General features: G+C 36.6%; 3 protein-coding genes and 1 pseudogene across 4 annotated transcripts; 2 read left to right on the top strand and 2 right to left on the bottom strand.

Moving 5' to 3' along the window:
* Window positions 1-2765: 2765 nt before the first annotated feature.
* Window positions 2766-6077, bottom strand: TPR3 (Tetratricopeptide repeat (TPR)-like superfamily protein). Its single transcript, XM_086561570.1, has 7 exons — window positions 5839-6077; window positions 5622-5766; window positions 5375-5548; window positions 4344-4523; window positions 3726-3845; window positions 3418-3551; window positions 2766-3305 (listed from the first exon to the last, which is right to left on the bottom strand). Exons 1-7 carry the CDS (start codon window positions 5979-5981, stop codon window positions 3227-3229), a joined length of 975 nt encoding a protein of 324 aa, XP_086417696.1. The 5' UTR covers window positions 5982-6077; the 3' UTR covers window positions 2766-3226.
* Window positions 6078-14689: 8612 nt separating this feature from the next.
* On the top strand, window positions 14690-16104 carry LOC147499801 (Leucine-rich repeat (LRR) family protein). The gene has a single exon (XM_086561572.1). It carries the CDS (start codon window positions 14749-14751, stop codon window positions 15937-15939), a length of 1191 nt encoding a protein of 396 aa, XP_086417698.1. The 5' UTR covers window positions 14690-14748; the 3' UTR covers window positions 15940-16104.
* A 143-nt stretch (window positions 16105-16247) lies between these two features.
* LOC147499800 (leucine-rich repeat extensin-like protein 6 pseudogene) lies at window positions 16248-19230 on the top strand (annotated as a pseudogene). The gene has a single exon (XR_015196094.1). The product of XR_015196094.1 is annotated as a leucine-rich repeat extensin-like protein 6 pseudogene (transcript).
* LOC147499799 (protein NETWORKED 1D-like) lies at window positions 18484-25839 on the bottom strand. The gene is given in 5 exon segments (XM_086561571.1): window positions 18484-19820; window positions 20456-23328; window positions 23331-24158; window positions 24918-25179; window positions 25644-25839. Coding segments are annotated over 4 exon segments (4932 nt in total). The 5' UTR covers window positions 25021-25179; window positions 25644-25839; the 3' UTR covers window positions 18484-18692.
* Window positions 25840-27415: the final 1576 nt, after the last annotated feature.

Genomic DNA, 27415 nt, shown 5'->3' with positions numbered 1-27415 from the left:
AAAAAAAATGATATGATTCAACCTCAGACCTATTTAAATGTAGCAGATAACTTGTGGGGCTAGAGAATTAATGTGTATTCGAATCATAGGGGCTAGTAATCACCGATATGCTCATATTGGTGATGTTATTGTTGATGTAATCAAAGAAGCAAAGGCCCAATATGCCTCTACAAAGATCGAAGTGATCATAGCTATTATTGTACGCACTGTAAAGAACTCAAAACGTGACAATGGTATGATAATACAATATGATGACAATGCAGCAGTTGTCATTGATCAAGAAGGAAATCCAAAAGGAACTCGAGTTTTTTGGTGCGATCATTTCGGGAATTGAGGCAGTTAAATTTTACTAAAATAGTTTCATTAGCTCCGAGGTATTATAAATTAAATTATAAATACTAATAGATGAGAACATAATATAGTGGTGTATCTCAAATACTAGGGTATCTAAATTAGATTAATTTAATTAGTAGATTGTGTCTCAACGATATACCTTTAAAATAAAGAATTCTTAAAAAAAAGAATAAAAAAAGAGCATGTTGATTATATAAAAACTCGGAGGCACCAATAATTATAGTTCATCATGGGCAGGGACACTATTGCCGAAATAATAACTTCTATACCTAAATCTTGACATGGATAAAAAGGAACGGTTCAAATAGCATCTACTAATATCACCGAAAACATTGTTAAAATACTTATACAAGAAGGCTTTATCGAAAATGTGAGAAAACATCGAGTAAGCAATAAATTTTTCTTGGTTTCAACTCTACGACATAGAAGGAATAGAAAAGGACCATATAGAACTGTTTTAAAACGTATTAGCTAACCCGGTCTACGAATCTATTCCAACCATCAACAAATTCCTAGAATTTTAGGAGGAATGGTATTGTAATTCTTTCTACTTCTCAAGGTATAATGACAGACAGAGAGGCTCGACTAGGAGTCGGGGGAGAAATTTTGTGTTATATATGGTGATTCTTCTGGTATCCGAATTGCATCTGTAACTTCCTCTTTTTTTCACAAATAACGAGGAAAGACAAGTTGTCTAATATCATTCCTCCCCCATTAGTTGATAATTCTAGGGGGTTATCTGGAATGGAAGAACAAAAATGGATTCATGAAGGGTTAATTACTGAATCACTTCCCAATGGTCTGTTTCGGGTTCGTTTAGATAATGAGGATTTGCTTCTAGGTTATGTTTTAGGTAGGATCCGGCGTAGTTTTATACGGATCTTGCTGCACGATAGAGTTAAAATTAAAGTAAGTCGTTATGATTCAACCAGGGGACACATAATTTATAGACTCCGCAACAAAGATTCGAACGATTAAGTGGCTTTTCAACATTCCTCCCGTGCGGATACAATTGGAGGTTCCAAATTTCAAGAGACTTATTATCTTTCAAGGAGTAGATTCGGAATTAAGGTAAGGAATGACAAATATGAAAATAAGGGCCTCCTAATATGCAAGGAACACCTAATGAAAATAAGGGCCTCCTAATAGATTCGGAATTCAACACCAGCTAGAGGGGTTTAAGGCAAGGAACACCTAATATGCAAGCTTAAAGAGTTTGTATGGGTTGAAGCAAGCACCGAGATAGTGGTACATAAAGTTGATTCTTTTATGGTGAAGCAAGGATACAAGAAGTCTAATCCAATCATTGTGTGTTTGTTCAGAAATTTCCAGACAGAAATTTCATAGTGCTCTTGTTGTATGTGGATTTTGATTTGAGTGTTTGTTCGAAAATGTGTTCCACGAGAAAAATGCATAGACAAGAATGAGATTTTTCGTATAAATGGTAGAAGTTGTTTAGTGTTATTGGGAAGAGAGTAATTGCTGCTGCTGAAGATTTTTGGCTAGGTCATGACAATTGACTATAAGATTGGATATCCTTGATCTTTTTGTATGGTGTGTGTGCTGTGAAAAGGTGTTTGGAAGCACACTCACGAGTAACTTAATAATAAGAAATAAAGCTAGCTTGTATAGTTGCATGCATCTTAATTGTTTTTTTTTCAATGGAATAGAGTTTCATTAGATCAGTGAGGCCGGCCGATAAATCGGTAAATTCAGTGATTAAATCGGGTTAGTGAGAAAAATAAAAAAATCGGTAAAAAAAACCAATCGGTTTACAAGCAATACGCGATTAATCAGTCATCTCAATATTGATAGCATAGCCCAAGAGTGACTTGGGTGTAAAACAATGAAGGGGTCCACACAAATAGACCCTATTTTGGTAAGCCTGGAAATTTGAGCAGAAGCCAAGGCCTTGTAAACAAAGTGATAGCAAAACGGTAGAGCCATTTCCTTCAAACCGATTTGTGTATTGCCAAAACAACTGAGGGGTGCATCTCCCCCACCCAATGAAATGACCCTGCTAAGAAATCAAACTAATTGAATACAAGTGACGGAACTCTCTATTCCATAGTCCATGCACTGATGCACAATTTATGAAAAGTTCAGTCATCACGATTCATGATAATGAATGGTGAATATCAAGTTTGAAACTCTAGTTCAGAACAGCAATATAATCCTCGACATTAATATGGATACAAGGTAGATCCATCCATGTTAAAGAAATTTTATGACAACATAATGCCATTTGACAAATTTGAGCGATCTGAAGCACAACAATTTGGAAATTAGAATGTTGAAATCATCCCAGCAGTGGTTTCCCCTTACATAATGTACAACACACATTTATACGAAGAACATGTCACAAGAGTAAAATAGTTGCCAAACATAGGACAGTTTGTGCGCCTAATCCATCAAATAAGTGCAGCTTTCTTAGTAAAATATTACTCTTGCAAACTTTTCATACAACTGTAAAATCACCTTCCCGGCTTAGGCCCAAGGGACTCCCACTTATAGTAAGAATACAATGCTGCAGGCCAAACCCAAACTAACAATTTGAAATGATAACCTCTTACTATCTCAAAGAAGTTAAATACTAACATTTTGAAACACGCTGATGCAATAAAATAATTAAAATAACCCTGGAATTAGCTGAAAGTCGGATTGCATACCATCATACTCACAGTTACTACGAAATTTAGCAGCAAGTTTCAGAAAGGGTCAATGACTCTGGAATGTGTTCTCATGAATTTGGGAAGTCGGGTCACAAGCATCAAGAATTTGGGCTTCCATTATCCTTTGTTACTTCAGTTGAGATTGGGACCTCTATAAAGGACAGAGTTGATAAAGCTCAAATTAGAACCAAATCAACAGACTACTTTGCATTCGAAGCTATTTCTTTGAAGAGGCGTGGAATTAATTCATGGGCAGCCACATCTAACACCTCTGGATCCCTGAAATGAGATTTAGAAGGAAAAACAGCATTTTAAGCAATCACAATATATTAGATAATATTGCTGTGTGTGTGTGTGTGTGTGTGTGTGAGAGAGAGAGAGAGAGAGAGACCTGCACAATGTCCGTCCCTTTTCAGTTGAACTAGGAATGAACCACAGTTTTCGGAAGAGAGGTGACTCGAATTGAACAAAGAAGCCATCACTCTGGCCATGCTTCCACTTCCTTGACCCCTGTCCCTTCCAAACCTGCAGAAACAGTCACTTGTCAAGTGAGATGCTATTGCTTAAGTCCATCTTTTACTAAGTCTTGGATGCTAAGAACCTAAAGTCTATTACATAACGAAGAACTATCACTTCAAAAAAATACCACAGCTACGTTCCAATGTCAAAACAGAAGCAGAAGAAGAAGAAATATGATACCTGCGGATACGATATAATACCCTTTGGTGTCACTAAACAAGCTGCACTTGAGAAAGAATCTTCAGCATATTCCCTTAGAAATGAAACACAATTGCTGTGTGTATGAGGAGATTCAAATGCCTGAATTTAGTGTTAAGATAAAGGTAAGAAATCTATTTGCAGAAACAAAGCACTTGAGGCTGATTGACTAAATAAATGAAGGGAGTTACAATGGAAATTTCACGAGGTAGTAGGACTATAGGAGCACAAAAGAGAATCTTCCCCCATTCTCAAGAGCAACTTGATGGGATACATTACAGGGAGGGCATAGATGAACTTATGTTGAAGAGTTCTTCAATAAAACTCTTGAAAGTGGTCAAAATTCCTTCGGCACTTATTCATGGTATTGTCTACTACAAGGTGGGTTTCCCAGGTAAACCTTTTTGTTCAATCAAACGCCCTACATCTGTTGTTCTCAGAAGCTTAATATTAGAGCAATTATTTCCTCGATATAGGGGGCCATTTGTAATTCCAGAGAAGAAAAGGCAGTTTAGCAACAAAATATTAGGTCATTATTTGTACTATGGAAACAAGTGAAAATGAAACTGTACAAGGAAAATAAAATTAATGACTACATACCTTATCAATATTGACAACGGGAGCATATTTGTCAGTCTGAGTCTTGTCCTTATTGAGAAGAAAATAGACTCTTGCATCCACTTTCCCTGTTTCATGCCAATATTTAACAGCTGACTCCATAGTATCCTTCACAAATGAGAAGATTTCTTTTGAACAATCTTCAGCACCATAATATCCAGACTGCAAAGAGGAGAATTATGTTATTCTTGTTGCCTGTAAAATTCTTAGATATCCTAATCACCAGGATTCTTGCACACTTGTTAAAAAGAGTTGGAGTAAACTCTAACTACAATGTTATGGTGTGCAGCCGACATGTAGGTCTCTTAAGCCAACCAACAAACCTGGTAAAGAAGGCACAAAGGTACTGCTCCGTACGCTAAAGTATGACAGTTTTATACTTTTAGATCATATGTAAGATGAATAGATGATACACTTTAAGATAGTGTGGTTATAGCAAGTACCAAAGAAATAATAAATAATTATACCAGCAACAGAAACAACTAGAAGCAATATTCAGATTATTATAGTAATACAAGTTCAAAAGTTCAAAATGTTTGCTGGCAATATTACGTGTCCTGTGGTTACCTGATGAGAACAAGAAGGCGTCCTTAAGTTTAAATATTACGACAATTTTAGAAAATAAGTTTTTTATATCAAGCTTTTCCGTGATTAAGGAAAGCACTTTCTACTTACCTGTGTTTGAAATGTATAAATTTTTGTTCATAGAAGAAGTTGTCATAGTGGTAAGTCATTCAAACAATCCAGGTTCAACTCCTACAAAACATTGTGCTTATACAACAACACAAACAATGTGCTCAAATTATCATTCACGATATATTTATGTAACTTTTAATCCTTCTATACGAACAATTTCGTAACTAAGCATAATACAAATCTGAACGGTCGAACAGTATTCAGGATAAGAATAAACAAGCTTATTTGCAGCAAAAAATAAGTCAAATGAGATATTTATACAATGCAGTTCCTAGTATAAATGTTGGCAATCGAAGAATCTTATTATCATAGCTCACCAATTCAGATCTTAAAGAATCCAAGTGTTTCCCCATGTCCACGTTAGATCTCATGTTCTCCACTTCTTGAACTCGCTTTTTGTCTCTGGCTAACTGTCCAAGCCTCTTCATCTTTCTTGACAACTCTGTACTCTGTGGATTGTGCTGCAAAGCTATTTGAAACGCAGCCACCGCCTAAAATACCATGAATAAATATATCACCAAAAATCACAAAATAATAATAATAAATAAATAAATAAAAACTCACATCTTCATATCTTTCCAATGCCTCCAAAATACAGCCTTTCCTAAAATAGCCCTTTTCCCAATTTGGTTTCAACTCGATTGTGGTCTCGGCATCAGTAAGTGCTTTACTGAGTTTGACCAGGTTGAGAAAAGCAGCAGCTCGGTTGCTGTGGAAATTACAATTGTATCAAAATAAATGCAATGAAAGAAAAGGAATAATAATTAATTAGTATGTGTACCTATAAAGAGTTGGGTTTGAAGGATCTTTTTTAATAGCTTGAGTGTAAAGAGCAGCTGCTTTTAGATAATTTCCAGCTTTGAAAAACTCGTTTCCTTCATCTTTCAAACTATCTCCTACGGAGGACGGGGCTGTTTCTGTCATTTTATGATCTCTTTTTCTCACTTCCAGATTTTCTCTTCACTCACATAAACCCTTCATTCTGCCTGTGTTTTCTTCTTTTCTTATATATATTCATGGATCATGGCCCATTCAGTGAAGCCCTTATTTCATATATTGGCCTTTAAAATCCTGTCAAAGTTTTGGCCTCCCAGCCCTAGTAGCAGATTAAGGATTTTCAGTCAAAGTGGCTGCTCTTATAAACTTTTCACAACTAATTTCTGTGTACTATTATAACTTGGAGTGGGCTGCAGCCCAGCCCAGCCCTGTCCCTAGACTGCGCTCATCAGGATTAGGTCTAGGAGGCATTCAAAACTTTTGAAAGTGTATGGTCATAGGGTGAGATCCTTGACAAAAATGCAACTGTTGGCACTATGTGATAAGCAAGTCATTGAAGATACAAAAACATTCTATAAGTAGTTAGTTATATAGCTATCAATTCTGTTAGTTGTCAAAAGTCTGTTGTAATTCTGTTAGTCTGTTAGAAACTTGTCTATATAAAGACATGATGTAATTCATTTTACAATCAATGAAATCACAAGTTCTTTATGGTATCAGAGCATAAAAACACCTAACGGTGATCTCAAAATTCAATTTCATTCTTCATCATGTCAAAAGCTTCAAAGCTTGAAGAGTCTTCATTAATGGTGATTTCAGTTCAAAGGTTATTCTTCTTATCTTAAAATTGGTTCAATCAACAAGAAGTAAGTGTGATTTTTCAAATCTCTGTTATTCAATCTTTTGTTTAATTGGTTTAGCTTTAAATCGATTACAGTATTTGAAGTCAAGCTTTTGATTTCCATTTTTGAGTATGATAAGTTACACGGATTCATCTTTTCGCAACATCTCTAATCTCATCACAATCAAATTAACCAAAGACAACTATGTTCTTTGGAAGTCTTTATGGTTACCTATTCTTAGAACATACGAGTTAATTGATGTTGTTGATGCCACTTCGATTTGTCCACTCAAACATCTTGCTGAAGCTACTTATGTCAATCCTCTATATACTTCATGGAACAAGAAAGATCAAAATCTGTTGATTTGGCTCAATGCTACTATTTCAGAGAGTCTTCTTCCTTATGTTGTTGGTTCTGCAACGTCAAATCAGCTATGGACTACTTTAGAGAAAATGTTCTCTTCAGTTTCAAGATCTCACATTCATCAACTTAAGATAAGACTACAATCCATTACTAAAGGTAATTCCACAATGTCAGAGTATCTTCAAAGATTCAAAGAAGCAGTAGATAATTTGAATGTTGTTGGAAGTGTTATAAATGAAGAAGATGTATTGATCTATATCTTGAAAGGTTTACCTGTTGATTATAAATCTTTCTGCACATCCATCCGAGTTCAATCTAAAGCAGTTTCTATTGATGAGTTACACGGTCTTCTTTTAACTGAAGAGTTAAACTTGGAAGAAGGCAGAACTATTGTTCAAAACTCAGAGAATGTAACACAAGCATTTCAAGCATCAAGGACTACAAATGGTTCCAATCATTACTCTCAAAATAATTGAGGTGGAAACACTTATAGAGAAAGAGGAAGAGGTAGGTTCAATGGAAGAGGTAGTACTGGTTCTTATAACAACTACAATAACAACAATGCATATTCACAATCTCTCAATCAGACAAATAAGTGTCTTCAATCTGGTCCCAATGGTCAAGGAGTACCTTCACAATACAACTATGGGAACAGACCTGTCTGTCAAATTTGTGATAAAGTTGGTCACTATGCTATTGATTGTTACGACCGGATGAATTATGCTTATCAGGGCAAAATACCACCTAAGAAGCTACATGCTATGGTAGCTAACATGAATGGTGCATCAAGTTCAAAGAACATAGATTGGTATGTTGATAGTGGAGCTTCTAATCACATGACATCTGAATATGAGAATCTCAGCTATCCAAATGCATATTCTGGCACAGACCAAGTCACAGTGGGAGATGGCCAAGCATTAAACATTGCTCACACTGGTAATGTCATTCTTAAAACACCTACTGCATCTACTTTTATGCTTAAGGATGTGTTACATGTTCCTAAATTATCACAGAACCTATTATCAGTTCAAAAATTCACTTCAGATAACAATTGTTCACTGACTTTCACTCCCTCTCATTTTTATGTGAAGGACAATTTAACACAGAAGATCCTTTTCCAAGGGCATCATCATAATGGCCTATATCCCATTTCACTTCCTACAGCTCATGCATTATCTTATGCACCATCAAATTCAGCCTATATTGGTGAAAGAACTAGACCACTGGTGTGGCACCAACGGCTAGGACATCCTGCATCTTCTATCATGCATAAAGTCATTCAAAACTTTGCTTTACCTTTGAATAAAGATTCTCAGAATCATTTCTGTAATAACTGCCAATTTGGCAAGAGTACTCAATTGTCTTTTTCTTTGTCTACTAGCAAGGCTAGTTATCCTTTGTATTTGATTCATGTTGACTTGTGGGGACCAGCTCCAATGAATTCAATTTCTGGGTTTCGATTTTATGCAAGTATTGTTGATGACTATTCTAAATACTGCTGAATTTTTCCATTAAAAGCCAAGTCTGACTTCAATGCTGCTTTTCAAAATTTCAAAGCTCAAATAGAAAACCTTTTAGATTTGAAAATCAAAATTTTTAGGTCTGATGCAGGAGGAGAGTTTACAAGTAATTTACTTGAAGACTTTCTTTCCAAATGTGGTATTAAACATCAATTTTGTTGCCTTTACACACCACAACAAAATGGTATTGTAGAACGCAAACATAGACAGATCAATGATCTTAGTAGAACTTTATTCTCACAAAGTTCTATTCCTTTTACCTACTGGACTAAAGTATATTTGACTTCAGTTTTCCTCATTAACAGACTTCCTATAAAACACTATCAGTACACTTCACCATATGAAAGAATATTCAAAAAAATCCCAAAGTATAACTTTCTCAAAAGTTATGGCTGTGCATGCTACCCTTGGTTAAGACCTTATAATTCAAACAAATTTCAAGCTAGAAGCAAGGAATGTGTCTTCATTGGTTATAGTTTAAACCATCAGGGTTATAGATGTCTTGACTCTCTTACTGGTAGAATCTATATTTCAAGAAATGTTGTGTTTAATGAGTCTCATTTTCCTTTTAAGTCAACATTACAAGCATCTCAATCCTCTGTTTCCACTTATCATTCACTTCCTATTGTGTTTTCACTTCATTTCCTCATAATACAATTCCTTTGCCTACACAAGCAACATCAGTTTCTAATTTCCAAAATCCTATTGTCTCCCCTTTACCAAATACTTTAAGTCATCATTCAACTCCATCTACACATTCAATCTCCAATCCCAGTTCATCTCATTCCAATCATAACTCATCAAATACTACATCTCAAAATTCTTTAGAACCCTCTTCTTCACAATCATTGCCAAATACTAAGGTGTCTCAGCCATTGCAAAACTATCAACTTCCTACCATTTCCTCAACTAACAAACATACAATGAACACAATAGCAAAATCAGGAATAAGTAAGAAGAAAGCTTTTTTATCTACAAACCATCCTCTGTTACAATGTTACAACAACAATACTAGACACAATGCCAACAGTTCCTACATGCTATAGTCAAGCAGTAAAGGATGAAAACTGAAGACAAGCCATGGTTGAAGAGTTCAATGCTTTACAATCAACTAATACTTGGATTCTAGTCCATAATACTGGTCAGGATGTCATTAAAAACAAGTGGGTTTTTCAACTGAAGCAAAAACCAAATGGACTGATTGACAAATTCAAGGCCAGACTTGTAGCAAAAGGGTTTAGTCAGCAAGAAGGTATAGACTACACTCAAACTTATAGTCCAGTTGCTAAACCAGCAACAATAAGACTAATTCTTGCCTTAGCAGTAGAGAATGATTGGTGTGTAAGACAACTTGATGTCAGTAATGCTTTCCTTCATGGTGTGTTAAGAGAAGAAGTCTACATGGATCAACCATCAGGGTTCATTGATAAAGACAAGCCAGGATATGTCTGTAAACTTTTGAAGTCTCTATATGGCCTTAAACAGGCACCTCGAGCCCCGGTATTACGCTTTTACTTCAAGTTCTTCTAGCTATGAATTTCCACATTGTTGATGCTGATATTTCTTTGTTTGTTCAGAAGTACAATGGTCACATCACATATCTTTTAGTATATGTTGATGATATTTTGATTACTGGATCTTCTTCATCTCATATATTTGATATTATTAAAGCTTTGGGGACTCAGTTTGCAATGAAGGATCTTGGTAACTTGAGTTATTTTCTAGGACTGGAAGTCTCAAAAACTTCAACTCAGATGCTTGAATTGTGTGTCAGACAAAGTACATCTTAGATCTTCTAAAAAGATACAAAATGGATGGTGCAAAGCCAATTTCTACACCATACTCTTCTTATACAAAATTGGATAATGAAACTGGAGATTTACTTCCAGATGGCTCTGAATATCGGTCTATGGTTGGTGCTCTTCAGTACCTTACATGGAGTAGGCCTGATATCTCTTATGCAGTAAATCAAGTATGTCAATATCTTCATTGTCCAAGAACAAGTCATTTTACAGCAGCAAAAAGAATTCTAAGATATTTAAAGGGTACTTTAGATCATGGATTTGTAATTAAGAAAGATTCTACAAGGATACAGGCCTATTCTGATGCTGATTGGGCAGGCCCACCATCTGATAGACGGTCAACAAGTGGTTTTGTCGTTTTCTATGGATACACACCTATTTCCTGGTCTGCAAAGAAACAACCTACTGTGGCTCGATCCTCTACTGAATCTGAGTATAGGTCATTGGCTCACGCTGCAGCTGAATTGTCATGGCTAAAGAAACTCTTTGTTGCTCTTCAAGTTCCTATACTTGACTTACCTGTTTTATGGTGTGATAATATCAGCTCTATCTCTCTTGCCTCGAATCCAGTCTTCCATGCTAGAACTAAGCATATCGAGGTTGATTACCATTTTGTGAGGGAATTGGTTACTAGTAACTCTATCAAGATTAACTATGTGTGTACTGAAGATCAGCTTGCAGATATACTTACTAAAGGTCTATCCAAACAAAGACATAATCTTTTGAAGTTCAAGCTCTCAGTTGTCTCCAAGCCTACTTCAGCTTGAGGGGGTATGATAAGCAAGTCATTGAAGATACAAGAACATTCTAGAAGTAGTTAGTTATACAGTTGTCAATTATGTTAGTTGTCAGAAGTCTGTTGTAATTCTGTTAGTTTGTTAGAAACTTGTCTATATAAAGACATGATGTAATTCATTTTACAATCAAGGAAATCACAAGTTTTTTACTATGTACTCGTATTCTCTTTTCTCTATCAAGGAGAAATGGTGACTCCATGTAGGGCTGGAAATAGAGCGGATTCGGGTCGGATTCTCACTCAAAACTCTACCATATTTGGATCCATCTGGATTCGGGTCGGATTTTAGATATCCATATTAAAAAACACCAAAAAATACACTATTTTAATGATTTTTATGTATAAATATAAAATATAAATTAATTTTTAGGCATCAAAATATAACTCTTGTTAAAATGATTCGGATATTCGGATCGAATTCTAGTCACAAACATAAAAACCATATCCGTTAAAATGGATTCGGATATGGTCGGATTCGAGTCGCATCCCGTACCATTTCCAGCCCTAACTCCGGGGGAGGGGAAGAGGAGGTATCCATGAGAGAACCTAAGAGTGGACACATACAATTCCACCCTTTTTACATGACATCGGCTTGTAAGTTGTTATATTTTTCATTGGACCATGGAAACACTGACTTGGACAGTCTAACTTGGGGCCACCTATATCCCGGCCCAAATCAGCCAGTCCACCTAACCATGAAAGTTTGGGCAGGATATTGAAAATGGTTTGCAGAGAAGCGCTTTTATGGAAAAAGACATCAAGAAAATGCAAAAAATGCAAATTTCACCATTGTTTGTTTGGCTAAAGTATTGAAGAATCGTTTTGTCAAAAAGAAAGAGAAGCTAAAGATAACGTCATACACTTTTCCGCCTTCCACTTGGACAATTTCAGTTCATCGACTATTGTATATATATATAGCTTATTACCTTACATAAACGTACGTAATCCAGTAGGTCCCTTCGAATTGGGTTTTTGGATAATGCCTTGAACACACTATCCCCTACATAAACAAAATATATACAACCACGCTAGTTGAGATAAGAAAATGATTTTATTTGGTTATTTGAACATAGCAAACCAATTAATGAGAACATTTAAGATCAATGATTAAATCAATAGGTACATATATACTTTGGTCTACGATTCGTATTCGGTACTCCTTTTGACTATTTTAAGTTTACGAGTATACGATCCGTGTTATGCATTGTGTGTTTTTTCAAATCTTTAAATCTGTCGCTCTAACATCTATATGATAGTATGATTTTTTGAATTCTAGTTATAATTTAAAAAATAATATTAAAATATTAAAAGGGTTGAATATAATTTGAGTGACGTGAATGAGATTTTTTAATTATTTTAAATAATATGAAGCTAATTCTAATTTCAATAAAATAAGAGAGTTTTTGATAAATTGTTTAAAAAGGAAGGAGCTAATTAGAATAATTAAGGGAGGTGATTCTAAAATCATAAAATAAAGAGATTACAAATACATAGTTCGGTTGAGAAATTTTCCTCCTAAAAATCCGGCTATCATATAGTGTAGAGATTTGAGTCACATATATTTGATGGTTGTTAAACTAAATTGTCTTTGACACTTCGTCGCTTCATCTTTGATGTCTATATAATTTTGTGTACTGCATGTGTACGTTGCGTCGTTAATTTTGTTGTTATTCAAATTAAATGAGATAAAACATGCTTAGGAGGCAGGAGCAACTTCATATCTTTGTTTGCAATAAAAGAACGCGAGAGTTAAATGGTCCTTGTCACGGGCTCCAGAATTTGGTACGTGAATATGATTTCTGGTTTATGCATGCATATAAAAAACTAAACAAACAACCTTTGAAGATTTCAATTGACGATTTTCCTTCATTACTTGGCTGTATAGTTCTGATAACTTGGCGCGATACCGCGATATTGGCTGAATCATTTCCGAAATAGGATTTCGAATATCGTACAATTTTAACCAATCTACCATTTTAAATTGGCGACACTCAAATTATGAACTGGTCGTTACCCCTCTTTCTCATTTTAAATTTAGTTTTATTGACTTTATTCTACACTTTGTATATATTGTTTATATATCTGTGTATCCCCCTCCTTTTTTCTATTTAACTTCTTATTCCTTCCACGTTTTTTTCCATTAATTACTTGAGACTTTATTTTACTAACCCCCTGTGGTCTCTCTTTCTTCTGTCTTTTTCAGTAGGCAAGTTGTTCTTAAACTAAGCAAATATTGGTATCGCAAGAAAAATGAAAACCAAAAGACAAGAACATCTAAATTAGAATGCTTGACCAGCACATTTGAGTCTTGCCAGCTACTTTGATCCCCTGATTAGCTATATAAATTTCTTGAAGAACTTATAGGTGGGATTGTGGGAATATCTGTAACTTGGGCCCCAGCTTTTGTAGCAAATTAGAAGTTGCAGGCCTATATCTTAACCTTAATCAAATCCTTCAAGGATCAAGCAAATCCAAGGTGGGTTGCCTATCACTAGATTTCATATCAAGATTTTAATTTGTCAATGCATGTGTAGAAGTGTAGAACTTTTTTGAACCTTGGTGTTTTTTTTTTATGTCCTCTACCAAGCAAGTACCACCAAGGCACCAACCCTTTGTTTAGGATCATGGCACTGAATCCAATTTTATGAGCTCCAATAATAAGCCACCGGGAAAAGGCTCCAAGAAGAAGTAAACGTTTTTCTTTTTGAACCAATTAACGTACGTTTTCTCCGACTTCGAAATATGTTTTCAACTTCTCATTGACCATCTAATGGGCCCTTAATGTGTGCGGTTGTAGAACTCACCCTAACAAGAAAAAGCATCTTAAATATGGAATTTGGTCTTGTTCATTGAGAGCGATGGTAGTAGCTAATTTGAATTGGTCATTACAAAATCCTTCTTGGTGAAATCGCGTTTTACATGCAAACAGTCTCCACACCGCGTTTTTGGTGAAATCAGAAGCAATTTTCCTTCCCACCATCCCAAAAACATCATGCAAATAATGCATTAGCAGTATTTTACATATTTTTTTTCTTTAGGATGTAATAGAGCAGGTAGTGGTTAAAACTCAAAGGAAGTCAGCTCTATAGAGGACAGTCAGGACAGTAATATGAACTAAAAACCATCTAGATTTATACTTCTTTGTTACCATGTGAAAGTCAAACTGAATTCAGATTATCTGATGATCATCAAGAGCAATAGCAACTCTATATTCACGTTATAATCACTTCCATTCGTTTTAGGGTTAGTTGGTGTTACCCCTCCTAGATGAGCCAATTAGGATTTTCTCCCATTAGATGGCCAATTAGGGTCTCCCTCCTAAATACACACACACAAAAAAAAACACGGTCAACCCAAATTAACTCTTTTTTTGTGTACTTCGAGGAAAAATCCTAATTGGCTCATCTAGTGGGGGTAGTTAACCCTTGGTTTTAAATTGTGATATAGTCAGTTGTATTTGTTGATTATACCACATACTTTATTAAACTTAACAAGTCATCGACTCTCTTATATATTACACGTTCACTCAATAATCAAACCACAGAGAACATTCCAAGGATAAAAGCGCATTTGTTCTTGTTCGTCTTGAAAATGATGAACTTACATCTTAGTCTGGGCCTCCTTTTTGTTCTTATTTTTCCTAGTTCCTCTCAACAAGCTTCCCTAGATCTCCCTAATCCAAGACTATTAAAAGCTTTTGATGCTCTTCAAGCATGGAAACATGTGATTGTCTCGGATCCAAAAAAATTCACTTCCAATTGGTATGGCCTAGATGTTTGTAATTACAATGGCGTCTACTGTGCACCTGCCCCAGATGATCGTCACATAACAACTGTTGCAGGAATAGATCTCAACCATGGTAACATTGGTGGCTCACTACCAGAAGAACTTGGATTACTTACTGATCTTGCTGTTTTTCATATCAATTCTAATCGCTTCTGTGGAATCATACCCAAGAGCTTTCAGAACCTACGTCTCCTCTATGAACTTGATGTGAGTAACAATCTATTTGCAGGTCAATTCCCTGAAGTAGTCTTATGCCTCTCTTCTCTAAAATTTCTCGATATTCGTTACAATGACTTTAAAGGTGATGTACCAAATAAGCTCTTCGACATGAAACTGGATGCACTCTTCCTAAACAACAACAAATTCCGCTTCAGCTTGCCAAGTAATATTGGCAATTCACCGGTATCAGTACTAGTCTTGGCAAACAATGACCTTAGTGGTTGCTTTCCTTCAAGTTTAGCAAGATTAGGAAATACTCTAAATGAGATAATTCTCATGAACAGTGGGATAACCGGATGTTTGCCACCAGAGATTGGTTTGTTAAAAAATCTGACAGTTTTCGATGTTAGCCGCAACAAACTAGTAGGCTCATTGCCTGAAACAATGGGTAATATGAAGAGTTTGGAGCAACTGAATGTAGCAGATAACAAACTATCTGGTGAGATTCCAGCAAGCATATGTTCATTGCCAAACTTGGAGAATTTCACTTACTCAAACAATTACTTCTGTGGCGAACCACAGAGCTGTCTCAAGCTACCTGATAAGGATGATAAGAAGAACTGTATTCCTGACCGACCGTTGCAGCGATCAGCAGAGGAATGCGCTTCATTTCTTTCACACCCTGCCGACTGTAATGCTTTTGGATGTTCACCAAGAAGTCCGCAACGTCCTCCACCGCCTTCGCCACCTCCACCAGTTCATTATCGTCATCAACCACCATTTTCAAAAGTTCAATACAATAGTCCCCTGCAGCCAACTACGCACCATTATCCATGACCAATATGTATTTCTCTTTCCCCATTGAAATATCACAAGTATGTGCATATTCTTCTAAGTTCTCTTTAAAACTGCTCTGATTTTTGAGCATAATGTATGGTTGAATGAATTTTTATTCCTAAGCATTTGAACATAAAGCAAAATAACTGCTCGGATTTTCAAGTATACCTTTTTCAGCATTGGATTGATATCAATGTAATTTTTAGAAGATGAGATTATGGTAAGATCTTAACAAGAACAGTAGATCACCATTCCAATTTTCTACTTAAAACAGTTTTGCTATTCATAGACATGTACATTACACAAGTATCTGGACGAGTCTAGCATATCGACCATCTCAATAATGTTGGACAACCTATAGCTCCACGGGATTTGGACCTAATGCTTGAATATACCAGAGGGTTTGAATCTTTAGTAAACTTACGCTGTCTGATACGCATTTTCTTTAAATTGGACTTGTGCTACCCATGTATTGTGAAAAAATAGGCATACCACTTTTGCTTCTATTTTTAAATCAGATTGATATATAGTTATGCAGAAGAGTATCTTGCTAACTAGTATTTTTGTTATTCGTTAACTATGACCAGTACGGGTGATTGGGTGATAGTTGCCAGTTCGCTCATCAGAAAAGGTTCTACTTTCTGTAAAAGTATTAACAACTTCATGCAACAGTTGTGACATTAATTTTGGTAATTCAGAATCTATTTTTGTTCCCCATAAAACATCACGCAAATACTGCATTGAAGTATTTTACATAAAAAAATTTCCCATGTAACAGAGCAGGGACATAATTATACGAACAAAATACCATTATATATATATATATATATCACATTCTTCATGCCCGTTGAACACAAAATTGAATTCGAGCAATCTGATAAACCAAGAGCTGTTCTACCCTTATGTTTTTTTTTATGTTCATTTTCAGATGACGAATCTACGTCTTAGTCTTGGTCTTTGTTGCCTCTTTTGTGTTGTTGTTTTGGCTAGCTCCTCTCACCAAGATTCCCCACCTCCCCCTAATCCAAGACTGCAAAATGCTTGTAAAGCTTTTCAGGCATGGAAAGATGTAATCTCCTCCGATCCTAAGAACTTCACTTCGAATTGGAACAGCCAGGATGTTTGCAAGTACAATGGTGTCTACTGTGCCCCATCCCCTGATGATCCTAATATTACAACTGTTGCAGGAATCGATCTCAACCATGCTGACATTGTTGGTTCATTACCAGAAGAACTTGGACTCCTTATTGATCTTGCTCTTTTCCACATCAGTTCCAATCACTTCCACGGAGTCATACCTGAGAGCTTTGGTAACCTACATCTCCTATACGAGTTCGATGTGAGTAACAATCAGTTCACAGGTCCATTCCCATCTATAGTCCTCTACCTCACTTCATTAAAATACCTCGACATTCGTTTCAATGAATTCCAAGGAGATGTCCCCAGTAGGCTCTTCGACTTGAAACTTGATGCAATCTTCATAAATAACAACAAATTCCAATTCAGCTTGCCGAAGAATATTGGCAATACCTCTGCATCAGTACTAGTCTTGGCAAACAATAACCTTTGTGGTTTTGTACCATCAAGTTTAGCAAGATTGGGACGAAATGTAAATGAGATTAATCTCATGAACTGTGGGATTAGAGGACGTCTGCCACTAGAGATAGGATGGTTAAAAAATCTGACAGTTTTTGACGTTAGCTTCAACAGACTAGTAGGCTCATTGCCTAAAACAATAGTTTATATGAGAAGTTTGGAGCTACTGAATGTTGCAAATAACAAATTTTCCGGTGATATTCCAGCAAGTATATGTTCATTGCCAAAGTTGCAAAACTTCACCTACTCATTCAATTTCTTCCATGGCGAGTCACAGAGCTGTCTCAAGATACCAGATAACGATAATAAGAATAACTGCATCCCTGGCCAACCGTTGCAGAGATCTTTACCGGAATGTAAGTGGTTTCTTTCACATCCTGTGGTCTGTAACCGCTTCCGATGTTCACCAAAAAAGGCCCCCACCTGGTACCTCCACCTCCCCTTCCACCGCTACATTACAATTATCAAACATCACTTCCACAAGCTCACTAGTCCACCAACACATCACCATTATCCATGACCAACATGTATCATTTCTCATATGCAACATCAGTTTTACACCTTCAGCTTTCCTACTTTTTCACCATGTAGTTGCTGTAATCCACTGATCTTTTTTTGGCTACTGGATATGTTTTGGATGATATCTTCGTGAACAACTTTTATCAGAATTTGATTTGTGGATTTTGCATGCTTGTGAGTCAACCACGTTTTCAAATTGACGTACTGGAAAATCTCATCAAACTTGCATATGATTATTCCAAGGGATCTCAATAATAATGAATTTGTCTGGAACTTATTTTCGGTTATTTAGAAGCTAAATTTATAGGCGTCGCCTCTTTGCTTATTGCGATGCATAAGGCTTGAGAACACCAGTTTGTTGTCGTTATACCAAGAAATCTGACATGGAATTCAATCTGACAAATCTTAAAAAGAATGAAATCAATAATGGAAAACAAACTCGTCCGGGCGCCTTCTATTTTTAGATGAAGCCTGATATGTACATCTCTAACAAGTAACAGGCACACCAGTTTGTTGGTCGTTATACCAAGAAAATATCACTAACGTGAAACAGCATTCCATACAAAAAAGAAATGCAAGTAAAACAAGGTCTAATTTATGAGGTCTACTTATTATTCACAAATTCACTCACCTCAGTTTTACGTACTTGGGGGTTTAACACACGAGAAAAACAGACGCTTCTTTCGCTTGTCAATAGGACGGCTTTTCTGAATACCGTAGAGATAGTCCTTCAAAAGAACCTTTCTGTCAGCTGCTTTGGTTCCTTTGGCACCCTCAAGTCTCAGCAGAGAAAACTGGATCCTTTGCACCTCCAATTGCAGTCGACCAATTTTTTCTGACACTCGCCTTGCCTGTTCTGAAATTCTACATCTTCGTCCCTTGCCTGTCTCTTCCAAATCTTCTGCTACCTTCCTATTAGATGTCACTGAATGCCCTCCAGCTTTCTTTGCCAGCTTGCCATTGGTACCAATCAGCTGCGAAATGGCCGCCTCAACTTCCTTTAGGTGCTCTTTCACAGTGCTGTACTCTGTATCCTTGGGAATTCTGCACCTCTCAAATTGTTCCACCTTCTTTTTCAAATCTTCGACAGTTACTTGAAGGTTCAATAACTTCTGCTTATCCGAAGCCAACCTTTCTAAGACCTTCCTCTTGTCTCCTTGATGTACCATAACTCCCTCGGACACTATGCCCACCTCCTCAGATTGTATTTCTGAGGAGGGACATTCACTCTTATCTTCAAGTGCTTCCATTTGATAACAGTCACTCTTTTCCTCAGTATGCACAGCGGACAACTTCCGTTGTTGGTTAAATGCGAAATCAAGGTCAAATCCCTGCTCAACGGTTTCCCATGATTCGACTATCAATTCATTTGTCACAGAATCTTCTCTTCTGCTCAATGCACGTGGTCCAAATCCATGATCATACGATGAACAATGAGATACCTTATCCAGTGGAATATCCTTCACTAAAATCCCATCCCCAACTTCAGAGAAATCAGGTTCAGTATTGCACAGCCTGAGATTGCTGCTTTCATTCCCGAATTGCTCCAATTTCTGGATCTCTTTCATTGCGGCCTCTAGTCTAATATCCTTATCAGTGTTTTCCTGCAGCATAAGCCTCTTCTGTTCCACCATTGAACATTCAATATTTTTAATCCTATATTGAAGCTCAAGCATGTCTGAAACTTCATGTCCCCCCTCGAGACCTTGGTTCTCAGTTAGTTCTTTATAGCTACTGTCACACTGATGACTTGCCAAGTCAGCAACCTGGAAACAAGTACACACTTCAGCAAAGTTGACAAACAACAAAAACAGTAATACTTCAAGATTACAAACACAAAATATTTAAGAGCTGAAGATTTAACTTGCTAGAGCCCAATTTTAGCCTATTCCTGATTTTTATTTACAACAGTGAAGAAAAGCAATTGCTTTCCCACAATCCCAGATTCAGCCTAATAGAGTCAACGTATGCCAAATTCCAATTCCCTCTCTAGGTTTCAAAATTAAATAAGACTACTCATTTGGTTCAAATGTAAAAACATGAGAGCAGGATACGATTTTTCAAAAAACAAAATACATCAAAACAGTATGGTTACTTTCTGAAATCGTAGTGCCCCTGGTCCACCAGTTGAGATATTGGTCCAAGTAACATGGCTATGTTAAACAAGTACTTGGTGGAGAAAACCAGACATCATATTTACATAACATTAGGCAAAAGTACCAATAGATGAGAGTTATACTGAACTCTTCCTATCGTGAAAACTCAACCAAACCATTGCAGATTCTGCTAATCCATGTAGCTATCATTAGTTTTTGAAGAACTGTTCATACTTGGAGTCAACTGAATGACATGTCTGCATGCAAAAGTTAATTCCTAACAATTTAAAAAGGAACGAACATACCTCTGGTTCTTGATTATCAGCTGCATAATCCTTTGTCTGCCGAAAGACACAATCTTCAAGAGATGTTACGCTATCCCTCAAAGATACCATGATATGAGAATATCCCGCCAAGTTACAATTTAAGCCTTTATTTTCACATTCCAAGGCAACAAGTCTTTCAATCAGCTGTTCCACGTTCTTAGTTTTCGAATCTCTTTCATTCTGAAGTCTCTCACATGCTCCGGCAAGCTCATACACCTTCTCTTTGAACAAAGCTGCATGGATAGTTGTTATCTGACAGTTATCATACATTATTTCAGCTTCAGACTCCCAGAGTTCCACTGCATTTATTTGCTTTTGAAGTTCAGATCTCAAATCATCTGTTTTTACTCTTTGTTCCTCAATACTTTCATGCAATTTAGCCACCTCTAATTCGAGCTTCTCCGTTGTTTCATGAAGGCATTCAATCTCCTTGTCTTTGCGAGTATTATCTACTGAAATGTTCAAAATTTTCTTTTCTAACACTTCTTTTAGTACCCTAGTCTCGTTGCATTCCCTATTGAGATCACTGAGTTTGATGTTTAACTCATTATTCTCACCTTCAATAGCTTGGAGCCTCTGTTCTGCTTCTGACAATTTCACTTCTTTCTGGTTCAGTAGATCCTTCCCGATTCCAATCTGGTGATTTAACTCGTCACTTGCATTTCTAAGTACGTTCTTCTCACTTTGCAGAAGCAGTAGTTCTTCTGTCCTAAGCCTTAAATCTGTATCAAGGATGCTTCTCTCGGACTCGATACTCGCTTCTTCTAATCTCAGCTGATCAAACAAAGTCAGAAGAATTGAGTTTTCAAATAGCAGTTGATATTTCTCATCCTCGATTGTCCACACAGATTCCTTCAGATCTTTGATTTTCCCCATAGCCAGCTGAAGAAGTATTTGGTCTTGTTCTATTTTACCTTGACACTCATAATCTGGATTAAACTCTAGTGACAAGGCTATCTGACAAATCGCAAGCCTTAGGCATCCAACTTGGTCTACCAGAGAATTAACTTTCACCTGTTGCTCAAAATTTTCCCTTCCAAGGTTGACTACACGATTCTCTGACAATACGGATGTTTCCAAGTGTTGCTGATACTCAATAAACAAAGCCCAAAATTTTTCTTCCATATCTTGGATACATCTCTGCAAGATGAACATCTCGAGTTGAGCTTTGACAGTTTTATTCTCTTCTTCTTCGAAATCTTTCATCCTCCTCATGCCTTCTTCCTGTAGAGCATTGATGTTGCCTTTTAAATGAGCCAGTTGAGTCCCACTTGAGAGTATAAAGTTTGCATGTTCTTCTTTTTCAAGAACCAAGGTAACCTGTACATCTTCAACTTGATGGATTCTGGATTCCAACTCCTTCTTTAGACCCAAGTGCTTTTCTTCTAAATCCGTATACCTTTCCTCAAGATCACCCATCTTTTTCTGAATACCCTTTGACTGAGAAACCAGAAACTCATTTGCAGCGAGGAGGTCAGACTTCTCACTGTCAAGAGATAGGCAGAAGTCTTCCAAACACTTTGACTTTCCCCGTAACCATACTCGCTCTACATGTGCATCAAAAAGAAAAGTCTCCAGTAACGTGTTCTTCTCTGAAAGCTTTTCTATATTCCCATTAGTGACCTCCAACTGTGAAATCAGGGCTTCCTTCTCGTCAACAAGGGTAAAAGTTTCTCCCCTGAGATATTGACAAGTTTCTTCTAAAGCCTTTACCTTCTCTCTTAACAATTCTAGTCTGGCATTTGCATCTGAAAGGCAACTCTCTAGAAGAGCATTCCTCTTGTAAAGATTTTCAAAGTTATTCAACTTCTCCAAAAGAGAGACTTTCTCATCGTTGTCCTTCTGGCAAGTTTCTCTCAGGCTGGAGTTCTCCTCCTGCAAACTCTTCACCGAAGTCATAAAGGAATCTGGTTTTAAGCCAACCAACTCCATTTGCTCCATGACACATAGGTGTTGCTTTTTCAAGTTATTCATTTCCTCCTTTAGACCGTATATCTCCTGTTGAAGAGCATCTCTTTGGTCCACAAGGACTTCAACTTCCTTTCCAAGTTTCATTTCTGCCCCGCTCAATCTAAGGATCTCATCTTGCAGATTCTTTATTGATGAGGCAGATGACAAGTTCTGCTCCTTGAGGATCTTATTTTCATCGTTGACACGCCAGGCTTCTTCTTGTATGCATAATTGGAGTCTGTCTAATTCTTCATGCTTCTCTGAAAGTTCTTGCTTTTGTGTTTCCATCATCTCTACTAAGGCATCTATCTCTTCCTGCAGAGACCGATTTTCTTTCTCCAACTGAAGATACTGTTCTTCGGTACTATTTAACTTTGCATACCCCATAACTATTACATTACTAAGCCTTCTTGCCTCCTCTTGGGCATGAGAGAGTTCACTTTGCAGATTAGATATTCTCTCCAAACTCAGCTGGTACTGAAGAGAAGCAGCTTCCTTCTCTTCATGTAGTTGAGAGATGGATTCTTTTAGGAACTGAACTTCAGTTTCAGCTCCAACTGCTCTCTCATAGAATTTTCTGGCATTCTCCTCAGCAAGAAAGACATTGCTCTCAAGGTTAGATATCTTCTGCAAACACTGACTGTATTGAAGAAGACTGGCTTCCTTTTCAGCCTCAACTCTAGCAAGGGCTTGTTTCAGGAGTTGAGCTTTGCTTTCAGCCTCGATTGCTCGCTCATTTCCTCTATCCTCTTGGACACAAGATAGTTTCTTCTCTAGTTCATACATCCTTTCTGAAAATTGTTGGTATTGAACAAGACTGGCTTCCTTTTCTTCTTGTAATTTGGTAAGAGCTTCATTTAAGGTTTCAACTTCAGTCCTGGCTTTACAAGCTTGCTGATTGAACCCCCTGCGTCTTCCTGTGCATGAGAGACTTCACCCTCCAGATTAGATAACCTCTCCAGCGCATGCTGGTACTGAAGGAGTCCAGCTTCCTTCTCAGCTTCTAATGTTGCAAGAGAGTCCTTTAGGGTCTGAACTTCATTTTCATCATTACATGCTCGTTCTGAGCTGGAGACGATCCAAGTATTGGAGTTCTGGCTGGAATTATCGACTTGCACACTCCTTTTATTCTCCTTCATCATGTGGTTTGGCCGCTCCCTAGATTCACTATGCATTTCATGCTTGGACCCCTTTTTGTCCTCTTCATTATAGTTCAGTCCCTTTCTCATCCTCCCTTCTGCAAAATTTACAGAGTTTGATGCTCCTTTCCCTGAACCAAACAGCTCATCAAGCTGTTTCAATCCTTTTTTGCTGGTTGCAGAATCAGACTCATTGGAATATGCACCATTTCTTTTAATAGCATGGAAATGTGACGATAAAACGCCCTGAGCATCTTTATGCAAGTCATCAGGGTCTAGCATAGGATGCAACTCATGTAGTGTCTCAGGTGTGTGGGGTGCAGCTTCAGAAGCAGAAGAGGCTGATGGTAAATCGTCAGCCAGTCGAAAAGGAACTTGGTTAGGAAATGCCTCTGCCATAGTCCGGTGCGCCTGTCGAAGTGCCCTTGTTGCATGATCATATCTTTCTGCTAGTGCACGATAAGCTCGGTAGAAATCCTCCACCAATCTCATAAGCTCTGGACGTTTCTTATAGTACATCTCTGCCCTTTTCGCAAAGGAATCTGCATCTTCTTCAATGAGCTTGATCATTATTTTGACCTTTGAATCCATATCTGTTCAAGTAAACGAAGTATATCCAATCAACAAACCAGATTTTATGCTTGTAATTATTAACCAGTTTGGCCAAAAAAGACGTGTCTTTTTTTTTTTTTTTCTCTGTAAACACTCCCGAATGTACATTTAGTACATTACAATAAGGGGATTTGGCTGACCCCTACCAGTTTATTCAAAAAAGGAAAATAGGGAATACATTAAGATTGAAAAACTAGAAAGAATTCCTGCAGGAAGAACAAATTTACATAAATCGATAATTAGAGAGACCATTCAGGTCATGAATAATGTCTCTTCCAATGAAATTTGGTGCTGAAGGCCGCAAATAGAAGTGCTTGAAAGACTACCATATCTAGACTTACTTTAACTGCACAAGGTGAAATTGTGATCTTATATTGGAATTGATCATCTGACAACCATATATGAAGAGACGGATCAGCTTTTTTATGACATTGTGGTTATGACTACCCTATTTTTTGATAACACACCTGGTGATTGTCATTTGACTGCACTATATCACAGCAATGGACAACTCCTGGATTTTATGTCCCCTAACCTTAATCAATAACATTAACCATCTGATCAGTGCATCATATTATTTCCTTACTAATGTGTAACAGGGCATTAGCATTTCCATACTACAACCATACTATGCTTAGCAGGGCAATTTAGGTGGATACTTGGTTCAGGTCTGAGAAACAGGCATATTTACTAATTAAACAAAACTGACAAAGATAGAATAGGAAACAGGGAGGGAATACCAGTAAGATTTTCCTGAAGCCATTTTGAGTTCTTTGGGCTAATATGACTGTCCCACCACCATGAATACCTACGTCTCGATTCAGGATGTAACGATGTAGCCATGACTCCAGCCAAGGGCACAAAAACTACTGTTCTGTTTAGGCCTCTCAAAATAATATAATCCAAACAAATATCGAACCAAACGAAGGATTCAAAACTACTCTTTAATATAGAAATATGTGCTGAAGGCTGAAGCTAGCTGATTACTCCTTTTTCTTTTTCCTGCGTACAAAATCCAAATCAACTACCAAAAAAATAGAGATAAAAAATGACTGTAATTTCCTCATACAACAATAAGAAAACTGATCAACAAACAACATATAAAATAAATAAATGAACCAACCTTATAAATAAAAGTGTAACAGATGCTAACATCTTAACTCAGTTATTAAACACACTCACGGAAAACGAAACCTTAAAACGTAAGAACTATTACTGCTAGAAACAAAAGTTGCAAAACTTGTCAATCAACAACAGACTCAAATCATCCGATCATGCACCAACATGGCAACATGCTAAATCTATTCATAGAACTTGAGAATATAAACATAAAACATCGATGACCAGAAGTCCAAGAACGGGAAAAAGTAACAAACAAGTTATTCCATCATGAAAAGTAGAGTTCTTTTTTGCACATGGTCATTAGCAAAAACAAGTTTTTAGGAACCAGAAGATGGTATGATTACCAGGAAAAGTAAAACTGGTGTTGGGTTTTGGTCAGAATCTGTGTTACCATAACTCATTCAACCCATCTTGTTGTTGTTCTCTTTGTAAAAAGTTTCTTCTATGCTTTTTGTTCTTCTGTAAGGCTATACAGTTGTTTCTAAATAAGACTAAGCCAAGTGACTTTGACAAAAGGTGAATGGCAGAATCTTTTGAAAATCTTTTCTATTTGTAGATGGAAAATAGATTAGCAAAACCACGTGTTAATTAATTACAAATGTTATACTGATTTTCTTTTTCTTTATCTTTTTTGGTGAATAAATGCAGAAAAAAACAAAGTAGAGGGAGTGTTGGAGTTTGATTTGGGTGGGGGTTTTTGACTTGTTGCTGTCTTTGGTGAGTTTGGTTTTGCACTCAAAATCAGTCAGACAGTCAATCTTGGTTGGAGAATGTACTGTGAATCCTTAAGTTTGTTTATTTTCTTTTTTACTTTTAATCTATTTGGTAATCAAATATTTTGATACTTGTCATGATTTTTTAAAGAAAGATAAATTTCCAAAATAATAAAATTAAGGCAAGGAGAAATTATGGTATCAATGATTAATCAGTGGTACATTCTCATACTTACGAGTTACAAATGAAAACCTGATAGAAACCTTCTAAATTGGATTATAAATGTTTTCTTATTGTGCTTCTTGCCACAACAGGCTTTTATTTTGAAAGTCATTTGGTTGACCATACATGGCCAAACACTAGCCTAACCATACACATTCGACGCTCAACTTGGAAGTCTAAAATAAAAATCAAAAGGTAGAACAGTGGAGAGAAAGAACATGGAATAGAATGATAAATGTGTGTGATAGTTTATGTATGCTGTTACAGAATACAGATACAAGCTCCTTTATGAATCTAAAAGAAAATAATACTGAGAGCATAAAGAATACTTAAGAATAACTTTAAATAAATAAACTTTATGAATGACACAAGTTAAGTTTATTCTTATTTACTATGCTTTTTGTGGTGGTTGAAAGCTTGAAATAATGCAATTGTTATGTGATTGGAATTGGTAGTACTTTAACAAGGAATGAATTTGGCCGGTGGCTGACAGGTGCCTTTTTTCATGATATGCCGTAAGATCCACACAGAAAGTAAATGGACAGTAACCCTTTCGATTAAAACAGGTATGGATGCTTAATGTAGCCCCATCACACTAATAATAGGTCGTTAAAGATGTCGCAGACGCCTTTAAAACAGTTTTGTTTGATGTACAAATTATCATAATTATATATATTTGTGCCTCCTACATTTTGGTCAATATATCTACCTATATGTGATTTTATTTATAGTTGGAAATGGTACAAAGAAGGTTGATGATGTGCTAATTTATTATCTAATACACCTCCTTTGACTAGAAAATTGGTGGCTAATAAGATGATAATAATAATGATATTGTAAACGTACTTTCAGATTTATTAAATGAGAGAACGAATAGGTGTACAGCGGCACAGCGCAGATGATTATATAACAAATGAAGCATGTGAATGAGGCGGGATGAGAAAATTTAAAGAACCTGCTGTATGGTGGAACCAACATCTGGAAGTACATAGTGATCAAAATATGCATGTGAAACCTAAAATTAAGTAACTGGATCAACGATCATCTTCTTCACCAATAATGAAATTTTAGCATTTTAGGACTACCGTAACAAGGACCATAGTACAAAATATTGTGATATATATTGAAATATCAGAAAAATATATATATAAATATTACGATATGTTTTAGATATATTCAA

This window comes from Coptis chinensis, chromosome 5 (assembly GCF_015680905.1).
Source record: "Coptis chinensis isolate HL-2020 chromosome 5, ASM1568090v1, whole genome shotgun sequence".
NCBI lineage: Eukaryota > Viridiplantae > Streptophyta > Magnoliopsida > Ranunculales > Ranunculaceae > Coptis > Coptis chinensis.
The sequence above is the reverse complement of the archived record's forward strand: the minus strand, read 5'-3'. Positions and strand labels throughout refer to the sequence as shown.

What these genes read in the sequence shown, in the direction of transcription:
- TPR3 (XM_086561570.1), bottom strand. Translation starts at nt 5,981, where the DNA reads ATGACAGAAACAGCCCCGTCCTCCGTAGGAGATAGTTTGAAAGATGAA. An exon ending in TCAAACCCAACTCTTTATAG is followed by an intron (nt 5,767 to 5,838) that starts GTACACATACTA and finishes TAATTTCCACAG; the next exon opens with CAACCGAGCTGCTGCTTTTC. An exon ending in CCGTTGTCAATATTGATAAG is followed by an intron (nt 3,846 to 4,343) that starts GTATGTAGTCAT and finishes CACTAAATTCAG; the next exon opens with GCATTTGAATCTCCTCATAC.
- LOC147499801 (XM_086561572.1), top strand. Translation starts at nt 14,749, where the DNA reads ATGATGAACTTACATCTTAGTCTGGGCCTCCTTTTTGTTCTTATTTTT.